Source organism: Epinephelus fuscoguttatus, linkage group LG17 (genome assembly GCF_011397635.1).
Source record: "Epinephelus fuscoguttatus linkage group LG17, E.fuscoguttatus.final_Chr_v1".
Taxonomy (NCBI): domain Eukaryota; kingdom Metazoa; phylum Chordata; class Actinopteri; order Perciformes; family Serranidae; genus Epinephelus; species Epinephelus fuscoguttatus.
Window position 1 is genome coordinate 29,441,799 of NC_064768.1, and position 12,905 is coordinate 29,454,703.

The window sequence follows — 12,905 nt, forward strand, 5'->3', positions numbered from 1 at the left end:
TGTCTCACTGCCATGAAATATTGTGGGAACGCGACAAACTTGAGAACTCGTCTAACAAGACACCACGCCAAGGTAGTAGCACAGAAGCAGCCGCAAAAACGTGTTCAGCCAAACCAAACTACGCTGGAAAACTATGGTGTAGGCTACGGCCTAGGCTACACCTCGACACAGGGCCTACGCTGTTGGTTTAAATCCAGCTTAAGCAGCTACTGGCCACGACTAAATGCTGACAGAGGTTGCACTGAGTTGCATTATGATGCGTTCAAGTACTACTCAGTAAAAATGACAGTTGAGTGAAGATAAATTAGAATGATCTCATGATGTGTTTAATGTGATCTTATCTTAAAAATTATTGTTTAAAGATATTTTTCATGTGAAAGTTTATATTAAATTTTGTATGTTTTGTAAATTTGTATGATTGAATTTGTACTAATTCAGAGACAGTGTAATAAAGGGCTTAATTACTTTAGAACAGTTCAGTTTTTTATAGTGTAGCTGTCTTTCTGTTTCCCTGGCACAAAAGGAAGAATAAATAACAAATATAAAATACACAACAATATAAAAACATCAGCATTAGTAGAGTATTATTTTAAACATCTGTAGCAGTATTGGCCCAGAATTTTGAAAATGGTGCATCCCTAGTAAAAGGTGATATCCTGCCAGCTGAACTGTAGGCATTACTTTCTATTTGTAATATAAATGAGTTTCCTCAGGCTGTTGATGAGCAAAGCAGCTGGTCACACTTGTTGGTTAACAGGGTTATATTGTGTTTTAACCAGGAACGTCTTGGAGGGTTAAAATCCATATGCATGAGTTTTAATTTGTCAATATGATGCATGTAATTCCTTGTACCTGCCATATAAAGTGCTATAATCTGTTTAAAGTTACATGATGCTTTGCAAGATTATTGTAGAGAAGTTTAGTATCTATTTTTATACTATGATTCTATAGTTATGCTATACATATAGTTATACTCTACCTATCTCTATCTGTCTATCTATCTATCTATCTGTATACCCAGTGAATCACTGAATCACAGGCTATGCACTTATGTAACTGTATGATACGTGGATACGGCTCTGAATCACTGATTTATAAGCCGTTGTCCTACTTCTTCTACCTTGAATCCTCCTTTTGTCCAAATTTAGCAGGCGTCCAGCGGTAAAGATAACCACAACAGATCTTTCATCTCCAACACTCATGCCTGGTTACTGTTGCTATGCATGGTGGATCGTTGCCGTCACCGGTGCATCCAATAGGCATGTCAGCGCAGCCAGGGAGTCTAAAAACAGCATTCTATATTACAGCATATAATGAGAAAGGCTTCATCAGTGTTCTCTCCAAATGTCAGAGCAGCTTTAATGATCTACTGAGCGCGCACGCACACACACAGAAGCTGTGTATCATGTGCAAGTGTGCGTGCACTCGCAGCGTGTGGCTCTTTTCTGCATTGTTGGCGTTCTCAGTAATCCCACCTTTCTTTATTCTCTCCACTGAAGCTATTAATTCTTTCCATCCTGATCACTTCTGTCCTCCTCTCATCCTAATCTTCCTCCCTGTCACTTGATCTTGTCTTATCATGACTATCAAACATGTGGCTCGCATAAGTAGTTTCAAAGAATGCCTCAGGTTTTTAGACATGCAACAAAAGTTTTGTGCATGTGATCGCTCCCCTCACATTTCTGTGAGAGTCATGAGAGTGTCTTCAGGGACTGAGGTATTGCTCATTGTAGTGAAGCCAACAGGAGACACTTTTAATAGCCTTGTAGCGCACAAAGAACAAGAACCCCCCCTCCTCTGGCACGGTAAAGCACAACAGCTTATGTAATGTTGTTATTTTAGCTGCTCAAATGGCATATATGTCAAACCACCTCTAATTACTCCTTCCAGGATGTGTGTGCATTTGATGTTAACACTGTATAACAAAGTTAGTTCAGCAGAGGGAGAGGAGGAAATACACTGAATAATTTAGATGGGATGGACTGAGAGAAGAGACAGAAGTTGTGTGACAAAGACGGACTGTGGCCAGAACTATAAGAAAAGAGAGTGATTTGGGAATGCACATAAAGCAAACAAAGGAATCAGTGCATGTCAGCGGGTATGTATAGGAAAAGGGGGGGAGCAAGGATAACAAAAAAATGACAGCAAGCTAACAAAGAGCTTTAATAAATGAAAGAAAGGGTGACTGGAGATTGGATTTGAAGGCAGGGAGAGAAAGAGAAGTGGTGGCTGATTAAGGAGACTCATGGAGAGGACAATACGAGCGAGTAAAGACACAGAGAGAGGGGAAAGGCTTATGAGCGAACACGCCAGCCGGGGCTCTTGGTGCAATGCAGACGGCATTGCCATGGAAACGAATGGAGGGAAAGCGCAGACGAGGAGGAGGGGATTAAATAGGAAGGAAGAGATCACTGCTTCACACCAAGGTGTAGAGAGGAGGGGTGGACAAATGAGTAACAAGTGTGGATATAAAGTTAAATGAATAACTACTTGATAGCTCAAAGATGGGTTCACAGTTGGGGGATGACCCACACTCTTAAAGTATTGTGACAGATTCACCATCATTATAAACACATTTAACCATCATGACACTTAGATCACACACACTTGTAGCCGTAACTCTTCCTGAGCAGCGGGCCTGTGTGCTTCAATAACGAGCCAGACGGGTTTCAGGTTACTGTTGCAGTGATGGTGTTAGTTTGTGTTTCAGTCAAAAGTGCAGGAGTTTGGTGACATGTCGCCTCGAGAAATTAAATTTATAAAATGCAAAAAAAAGGAGACCGGAGACGAGCCTGTCGCCATGGCGCCATTTGTCTCAGGTGGCATTGTCTGGGTCCAGATCCGAGGGCGGAGGTTGTCATGGCAGCAGGAGAGCATGGAGTTTGTCTGGGTGTGATGCTGCAAACATACACACTCTTTCTCTCACACACACATGCACTGTGTGTTAGAAATACTCTTGACTACAGGGTTATAAATAGAAGGCGGCAGAAGGCAGCACCCCTCTCCTCATTTCTGCACCCGTGGGACCCCATCATTCTCATCTTCCTCTTCACCCGTTTCTCCTCGACGCTTGCATCTATTTGTCCTCTCTCTTCTGTTTCACTCTTGATCCCCCTCTCAAAGCCCTCGCTCCTCTCGTGTTAAATCTCCTCCTTTCAGCCCCCCAAAGTCTCATCAAGTGGCTTTGTTTGCTATCTGTTTATCTCTGTAGTGATGGTGATGATGCGGGGTGTCTGCGGTTGTCATAGAGATGAGATGGGCACGGCGAGGATGCTTAATGAGCTTGGAGTTGCTTAGTCTAATGAAGTGGGACGGCTGTACCTGGGTGTGCGCTTAACTGGCAACAATAAGCAAGCGCTTGTTAAAAGTCTCCTTTGGTGACTGCACCATTCATCTATCTGTTCTCCTACAGAGGAGAGATGTGCGAGTTTCTACAGCAACTGCAGTCATAATGAGCTGCACGGGTGCAGCAATAAAACACAGGAAGTTAGTCTGCTTTTCTTGTTATTGCTTTGTTAACCAGTGATTTATCCCCAAATTAACACATTGAAGGGGAAAAGATAGAGGTGTCTGTAAAAGCTTTAAAACATTTGCAAGAACTTAAACCCCTACTGCAGGACTTCAAAAAATGTGCCAGCATAGAAAGCTCCTGTCAAAGGAAAGTCCTGGGAAATAAGTCGGAGACTTTGTAGAGGTCTTTATAAAGCAAGCTTTGCCGACACGACGACTCACAGCAGCTTTCTCATCCCCTTGTTTGAGTAAACTGTCACCGTGTTGCCCCGACTGCTCACGTGCAGACACTGTGTGTGTGAGAGTGTAAATGTTGTACAGAGGTGTGAATACACAGACACTAGTGCTATCTAGTGTCAGCATGCACTTGTGTGTGACTGTGTGTGTGCGTCTCTGTAGATTATTGTGTTAAACAGTTTGGGGAATTTGAAGTTTTTATATTGTTTTATTGTTTACAGTTGTAGATGTCGCGGAAAATGAAAGTGTTTCTTTTTATTTGTCTCTTTTGTTTTACATCTTCTTCCCTCCTACTATCAGCTTCAGCCTTTACAGCTGCGGTAGACCGTTTTATTTAGGCGTCACTGGGCAAAAATCCCACAACAAACTTTGAGCATATTGTAATTCAAGTGGACTGGAAGAAAACTAGACTTCTGCATCATCTTTAAGCTCTGTTTTTTTTTTTTTCAGATTTAGAAAATTTAGCCCATGACCGGAGACTTTGAACAATCAAAGACCATTTCAGAGAGAGGTCGTTCCCGTTGTCTGTTTTACAAATGCAGATACGTTTGCACGTCCCATCAGTGAAAGCCTGATTCAGTCAGAGACAATAAAGGGATGAAGAGAATATGTTGCCAATACTTTAACCTTCTGCTAATGGGAGCCTAAAGCTCATGACTCTGGCATCAAGTTCACATTAATGCTAATGTTAGCCAGTGCCTCGCATTATAATGTGTCCTTCGCCTCACTCCCTGCCACAACAGACCACGGTGTTTCCCACAGAATAAGAGTGTATGTGTGGCAGTAGCTGACTCCAGGGGTGGACAACAGTCACCGACAGCAGCCTGTGTGTCCTTTTGTATCATTCTGTGTCCCGTCTCTAAATTAAGAGGTTCTTGTGGGTCCCTGAACGCAGCACAGGCAGATCTCCATCATTTCTTTTTTCCCTCAGCAGCAGTTTGTGACTTGCAGGGTGGATAATTGGTCTGTCCTTCCAGTTAGAGCTGATCAGATCTGATCAATCGATGAGAGGAGCAGCTGCTGTGAGTGAATGCAAACTTTTAGACCAAGCAGAATGAACAGTGAAGTTCACTGTCAATGTGCCTAGCAGTCTTCTGCTCTGTCTGTGCCTCGAGTGTGCTCTGCTCTTCGACGACAGTAGTGCTTTTAATAAACGGTCCAGCTTAAAAAAAAAAGACAATTTCTATGTGGCGGCAGAAGTTTTAATCATGCCAGGCCACCGAAAAATAAATGAATGTGTGGGAAAGCCTTGTACTACCTCTCCAGGAGGAGGCCGGGCCAGCAGCCGCAGCACCACAAATCCAGCTAGCGCAAACCTGCAAGCCACCACAGTTGCCGACCAAAAGTCCATCTCCAGGGCTGCTGCCCACTTTCCTCCCAACGAAGCAGTCCACAGTGGCTGGGAGTGAGGCAGAGGGACTATGGAGTGGCTAACTAGCTAACTCTCATTTTAGGTCTGATAAACAGAGAGCAAGAGAGAAAGGGGCAAGGAGGGGTTGAACAAATTATGTCCATGGTCATCTAGTGGGAGGGGCTTAGGACAGAAAGAGGAGAGCTGCAGGAGGAGGATGTATTTATTTATTTATTTTTTTTGCCTTTTACAGATTTCTGCCGACCCTAATGTTTTAACTCCAAATACCAATTTGCATCCTCTTGCAATGCACATACTCAGTGTGTGTATATACAAATGTAATTCATGATTCCTGTGATAAATGCACTCATTAGGGCTGCAACTTATTATTATTTTCATACATTTCCTTTAATCTGATTAGTATTTTCTTGAACAATCAATTCAGTTTTTTGGAATATAAAATGTCAGGAAGTATTAATTAACTCGTGTTATAATTAAATTAATAAAAGAGAATATTTGGCACTTTTGCTTGAAAAATTACTGCGATGATAACTTAAAAATATGTCAGTACCTCAGTGTGTGTTTATGTCTTTGTTGCCCTGAGGTGCATCAGTGAGCCTGCAGTGCCTCTTTGGACCCTGGGTAATGTTGCAAGAAGAATAGTGGAAACAAAATATAGGAGTGATGGCAGGGATAAGGGAAGGGCTGTCTGCCAAAACTGCACGAGTGTGCAACCTTACATGTCACATCCTGAACCCAAATCACATCGACTGTACCTTAGTACTTTGAACTCAGCATGTCAAGTCACACAGAGATACAGTGTGTCATTACAGGGGATGATGCCCTGAAAGCTTCTTTTGGGGTTAGCAGCTCGCCAGCTCGCTCCTCTTCTCCTAGCGTCAGCAGAGCTGTAAAGCCTAAATACCTTCGCCTCTTCCCCCTCTCAGCTCAGCCTCCTGACTTTCTCTCTACGCCACCGCTCGCAACATTCCTCAAGCTGCCAATTTGTGTGTGTTTCTACCTTGCAAGTCAGGCTCAGGAGTCCCCCTTTGAAGCTTATTGCCCCCCTGCTCAACAGCCATTGTGAAATGGGCTTTACGTGTTTAAAATGGGCTGTAGTAATACCTGCGAAGTGGAGAGATTTTCCAATAGCACAGGGACGTCCCAGTGGAATTTAGGTGAGATTGCCTTCTTGCTTGAGTGAACTTGTTTCAAAATAAATAGTAGAGAGATGGGTGTTCTCAAGGCTACACTGAATTTTCCTTATTTCTGGTGAGACGTTTTAAAAGCGAACGTAGTGGATATTTCCCTGTACAGCTTATCTCGCAGACTTAAAATGTTTGACAGACACATCCATCTTTGCTCTGTTTTAGGTGTGTTTTTAAAAACTCTGTACCAAAGAAAGCATTCACGGAACAGTATGAGAACCTCTCGCCTGAGGAAACATCTACTTTTATCTGCAGAACAAGATACGTAGGGTTCAGATCTTATCGTATTTGCGCCTAAATGTACAGGAAGAACATCCCTCATGTAGATACTGGCCCTGTGTAATACCTGACTTACTTATCAGACAGACTTCCTCTGATTATTACGCTTAGAGGATAATCCTGCTGAAGTAAGGGCACTTAAACCAGGAGCTTTGACCTCTGTTTTTCAGATGGTGGGACGAAGAAGCTTCGCAGCACCATCCGACGGAGCACAGAGACTGGCATCGCCGTGGAAATGAGGAACCGGGTGACACGGCAGGGCAGCAAGGACTCAACTGACGGCAGCACCAACTCAAACAGCTCCGACGGAACGTGAGTATCCGAACCGCAAGTCATCCACCCATCTGTGCACGTTCAGTATCCATCCGTTTTATCGTTATTCTGTTTCTTCTTGCTCAGGTTTGTCTTCCCTACCACACGCCTGGGGCCTGAGAGCCAGTTCAGTGACTTCCTGGATGGACTAGGCCCCGCTCAGATCGTAGGCCGGCAAACACTAGCTACACCCCCCATGGGTAAGTCAAGAGTGAAGTCGACCAACAGCGCCATCTTTTCCTGTTAAGTCCATCTCATTCTCATCTAGATTCCCTTTGTGATTTCATGTGATTCTTTGCACTCATGTAGAAGCAAGATTTAAGCGTGTATAACAACGGCAAAACAGCATCACTTTTAATGTATCATCAACCACACAATCATCGATAACTAAAGCTGTAATATGTGAGGATCTAATGTTGGACTGCAGGATGACAGAGAATCAAAAATGCAGCCATATACTAACACACAAACTGTTAGATGCACAGCAGCATCTAGGAATACTGCACAATACTCGTGTATTCACTCAGCAGGGATGAGGTTATTCTTGCATGAGGTATGAATCTTTCATGCAAAGGTCATTGCTTGTGAAAAACAACAGAGCAGAGCTCCGCCATACCTGGTTGTAAAGAGAGACTCACAGCACTGTGTCGCCCTCTGCAGGTAGATATTGGCTATTACAGCCTCAGTTGGTTCTGATTATTGGGTTGCTATAGATGAATTGTTTGTCCTCTACAGGGGATGTCTATGTAGGCATGGTAGACAGAGGAGGGCAGCTGGAGGTGGAGGTCAACCAGGCCAGAGGGTTGATCCCAAAACCAGGCTCCAAGAACATACCAGGTACTCTGAACTGACTTCACCCGCTGCATTAAAATTCAATTGGCTTTGCCCCTTTGTCCGATCTGTACGCTTGTGTAGGAGTTTCACTGTGTTGTATGTTGTCGCTTTGAATGCAGCGACTTACGTGAAGGTGTATTTGCTGGAGAATGGCGTGTGCCTGGCCAAGAAGAAAACCAAAGTCGTGAAGAAGAATCTGGACCCCACCTACCAGCAGGCTCTGTTGTTTGATGAGAGTCCTCAGGGGAAAGTCCTACAGGTATGAGATTTCTCTGCCTTCCTTCCTTTATTTCTTGAACATTTTTTTATTCCTTCTGAACATTTCTACACACAATACACATAACACGATCGAATCCTTCTGTCGTGGCAATTATTATCAGGTGTTAAAATATGTTTTTGCACCTGTTAAAAGATTTCTAGAAATTCGTGAAACAGTGGCGTTGTCACTCACTTTGTAGTAAAATGTCCCATGACATGGACTTGGCTTTTTCATTAGTGAATTTGTGTTTTTCTGCCCGAGTGTAGTCTTTAAATAAAAGGAATCGGAACATTTTATATTTGTCCCTAAAAACAAGGTGCACTCAGCAAGAACATTTGAATGCCTACAGGAAGTTAAGTATGAGAAGGTATTTATTTATCATTACATTTAAGATTTGTGACAAAGTAAGCAACAATCAAAGATAAGAAAACATCCTAATGTATTGTTTATGACAGGAATACTTCACCCCACAAATGACCATTTGTATACCAGTTACTCACCTCATGTTACGTTGAATTTAAACGAAGAATACAAAACTAGAGAAAATTCTTCATGAAGTGAAGTCAAAGGGGTGTGCGTTTAACACGAAACCTTTCCATTTAAAGCTGAGGTATAAGTGAAAGTGTGCTCTCTTCAAAGCCAGACTCCATTAAAAAAAACATACATTTTACCCCACTGAACACTGGTGAAATTACTGTTTTTGTCAATGGAGTCTGGCTTGAAAGTGCTGTCTGGTTGGGAAGCACTGAGCATATGACTGGATAAATGAGACTTGGATTTTACTGCAGGAGTTGTGTGGGAGTTTGTAAATGATTGTTTCAATGTGGTTTTGCCGTTGTTTAACATGGAGCCCTGTAACTTAAATTTATCAGCGATTAACTCCGCTTTTGGATCCTTCACGACTCACATGTGACCTCAACAATTCTGTAAGGGTTCACACTCACACAGAGTTTAAAGCCTGCCACTCCGAACCAGTCAGTAAGAACTGAGGAAGCTTCTTAGGTCCTGTTTATATGACGACGTATGGCGACATTTTGAAAACCGGTTCCAGATTGCAATTTTTTGGAAACAGCACTGTCTCCATTGTCATGTAAACTTGCAATATGCAGTTCCTCTGAAAACTGAGACTTTTTACGCATGTGCATTCCAGTCACTAAGCATGCGCAAGAAAATCCACCATCACAAAAACAATGGCGGACTCCTGAGCTCTGTTTGTGCTGCTCACCCTGTTGAATTTATCAACACTTCTCCAGCAAAGTGTAGATTTACTGTAGCAACTCCACCTTGTTGTCCGTCCAGTCAAATGTTCGTGTGGTCGTCGTTTTGTTTGTTTATACGTCACCGCTCTGTAGAAGGAAGCGCGTGTTGTTTGATTACAAAGTCACACCGCCAACTACTGGCCTGGCATGTATACTACAGCGGTTTTGGTCATTTTTGTGAATCCGTGTGCACGACAATTGTTATCAAAACGTTGTCGTCTGAACGCGGAACTTTTTTCAAAACAAAAATGAGAAACAATTCAGTTTTCAGCGGATCGCTTTCCTGTAAACATGGCCTCAGATGAGAGGTGAAACATCTTCAAGAAACGCAAACAAGTCCAGTTGCCTACGATATAGTACTTATGATCATGCAAAAATAACAAAGTTTTCTTCACAAATTTGACGCAACTCTGGGTGAGTAATTGATGTACAAATAATCACTTTGGTATTCAAATATTTTATTTATAATTGATAACTAGAAAAGAGATTGCATTGATGATTCAAATGTTGCTAAGTCCTGACTGGTGCCATAAGCATGTGATCAAACTCCCTTCAAACCAGTTGACACACAAAAAAGAAACCTCTTAGAACCTTTTCTAACATTGGCAAACAATAAATAATTAAACAAACCATATCTTAGTGTTACATGTATAATTTATTCTGGGCCTCTCTGTAGGTAATCGTGTGGGGGGATTACGGGCGTATGGACCACAAGTGCTTCATGGGAATGGCCCAGATCCTTCTCGAGGACTTGGACCTGTCTGCCACAGTCAGCGGCTGGTACAAGCTGTTCCCTACCTCCTCTCTGGCAGATCCCAGCATTGGACCCCTCACCAGACGCCTCTCCCAGTCCTCCCTGGAGAGCGCCACCAGCCCCTCGTGCACCTAGACATCCAGTAGACATGCACATGCACGGGCACAGGCAGAGTCATGCAGACACGGACACACGTACTGTATATACACAATGACTGTATTAGAAGTGCAAGACAGGTAGGCATACACACACACACACACACACATACACATACACACAGATAGATGCAGGTAGACACATTTGACATACAGGTGCAAATACCTGATCTCATCCACATGAATACACACTGACACTACGTCCATACTCTCACACACTGATCAGTATTTTAGTTGAGAAAACCGCGAGCAAATCCAACTTGAAGTAGACTTACGTTACCAGAACATGTAGCATTTCTCGCCATCCCATTTCGACATCTCCTACCATGACACAGCGATCCGCCGGGTGCCATATTCTGCATTCCAAGGTACCAGATATCCGTGGCACGACTCATCCCAGGGCCATCCCGATGCCAGTTTCTAAACTCTCTATGCCAAACTAAGAAAAAAAACTTTATTTTTTAAAACCAAAGCAATTGTTATTGTTGTTCTTATTGCTATAGGTCGTAGGTGAACTAGTATACAATATTAAGTATGGATATGTAGCAGAGTCAATGACTTAGATGTAATGCAAAAAAAAAGAAGATACACTCTACACACACGAGCTGAGAACAGCAGGCCGAACACAAACACACCTGGGCAACAGGCTTGGATGTTCACATAATGGCTATTATGTGAGGTAGCAGCACTGCTATTCTATAATTTTCACAGGGCAGAGTTTATATATAGATATACATATATATATAAATAGATAGTTAAATACTTATTTGTGTTTATGTATGTATCGGCTGCATTCTGCATGTTTGCTTGCAACCCTTGTAGAGACATTTTGGAGTGCTTCGATTTTTTTATTTCGCTTGCCTCGACCAATGTAACACGAGTATAGCGCCACTTTATTTTGCAAAACAGCACTGCACTGAGTTAGGGAGAATGATGGGTGACGGGGGGAGCGCTATCATCGCCATCTGCAGAAGAAGAGAACAAATTAGTCAGCCAGCTACCCATTCACTGATGAACAAAGTTTCTGATCCTGCCTTCATGTTTTACAGTAAAAGACTGTTGCACCACACAGAGCACGCAGCACAAAGGCAGTCTGGGATATGTGTTCGGCTCCAGTCTGGGGCTCTTGTGTTCCACATCCAGGGGGTGCCACAGTCACACTCTTTCTCTCTCTGTATACCAGCACCCAGACTTCCTGTTGATTTCCCTGTTTTGATGTCATTTTATTTCTTCCTGATTTACAAAGGGGGGCTGGAAGTTTGCCTGTGTCTCACATGCAAACACACACACACACAGCTGGTACCAACTTTAACCCTCCTACTTTCTCTTGGGTCACCCCTCTGCGTCAGACTGACTGTAACTAAACCTGTTGTAAATGTTGTAAACACGTATTCCAAATGAGTTCTTCTTTTTGATATCTGACTATATTACGCCAGTGTTACTTTTCTAGCAGGTCGATTGTGAACCTGCCATGTACGGTAGTTTCAGGTGCAACATGCTCCTCCTCATATATCCTGTCAGGCAGCATCATTGTGTTTAAGATAGCACTTTACTGTAATATCTGTGTTATGTTTATGAATCACAAACATGCAGAGGTCGACCACCTGTTTATTTATTTTTTATTTTATTTGGTCAAACTGCAGTGTGCATCTCTGAGTCTTTTAATCGAGTGCCAGCATGGAAATGTAACTCCAGTGTGAAGGACAGCTGAAACAGGTCAGTTCTGCCACTGATTTTCGACATCTGAGCAATCGTGATCGTAAATTATTTGCAAAAAGCTTCAATCTTTTACGACATAAGCTCTTAAAAAACACATTTTTGTGTAAATAGGTACATTTCACTCTTGAAAACGCATGTCTTGAAGGATAAGGACGTGTGTCCATAATTATATATAATTATATATAAAGAAAATTCTTGTGCATTTTATATATTTAAAGTTTCTTCTTTAAATAAAAAACAAAATGTTTTCGTTAAAGGTATTCTATGCAGGATTTTCCCTAGTAATTCCTTTCGATTATCACATGAACGACTAGAAGTGTGATGCGCTGTATTTCTGCCTCTGTTTCCTTATATTCTTCTTATTTTGCTTTGTTCAGGACATTGTTGGGCACAGCGCACAGGTGAGGTTAAAGGGAAATTTCGGTTTATTTCAACCTGTCTCCTATCGTTCTAAATTTATTTCAAGTGACTAGTGACATAAAAATGATAGTTAGCATGTTAGCCGTTAGCCTAGATACAGCTGGGGCGCATAGTAGCTTCAGACCTATTAAAACGTAAGTGAACGGGCAACCTTCAAGTGCAAAGTTAGTCCACTAAACAAGCTTTTTTTCCCCACAAAGACCGCCTCATATCATTAGGATAAATGTCAGGGAACATATAGAAAACGACATGTAAATGTGTTGTCTTACCTTACCGGTGTGCTGCCATGTTTGTTTATCATCTAGCTCTGCTTTCCAAAGCGCAGCCGAAATATCGCAAGAACAAGCAGCGATCTCACACTATGCCTGAAATCTCGCGAGCTCTAGATAAAGCCCAGCTGGATACTACTCCATAAAGCCCAGCTGGATACTACTCCAGGTGGAGGTGTCTCGTCCTCGGTCACATCCAGACCTTGAAAATAAGGCTGCAACCGGTCCCATTCCTTGCAACAGAGGCATTCCTCTTCTGTGGGCACTGGGGCACAGCATTCACAGATACACCACCAGTCTCCAGAGCTACACAGCCTTGCAGCAGCCATTCCTCCTCTC

General features: G+C 42.6%; 1 protein-coding gene across 1 annotated transcript in view; it reads left to right on the forward strand.

Annotated features, from left to right (window-relative positions):
* Window positions 1-12,350, forward strand: part of rims3 (regulating synaptic membrane exocytosis 3) — a 49,657-nt gene extending 37,307 nt beyond the window's left edge. The window contains exons 3-7 of the mRNA XM_049603314.1: window positions 6,756-6,897; window positions 6,985-7,097; window positions 7,633-7,734; window positions 7,851-7,990; window positions 9,926-12,350. Coding sequence (XP_049459271.1) covers window positions 6,756-6,897; window positions 6,985-7,097; window positions 7,633-7,734; window positions 7,851-7,990; window positions 9,926-10,138 — 710 coding nt within the window. The 3' untranslated portion in view covers window positions 10,139-12,350. The remainder of the gene's footprint in view (window positions 1-6,755; window positions 6,898-6,984; window positions 7,098-7,632; window positions 7,735-7,850; window positions 7,991-9,925) is intronic.
* The last annotated feature ends 555 nt before the right edge of the window (window positions 12,351-12,905 follow it).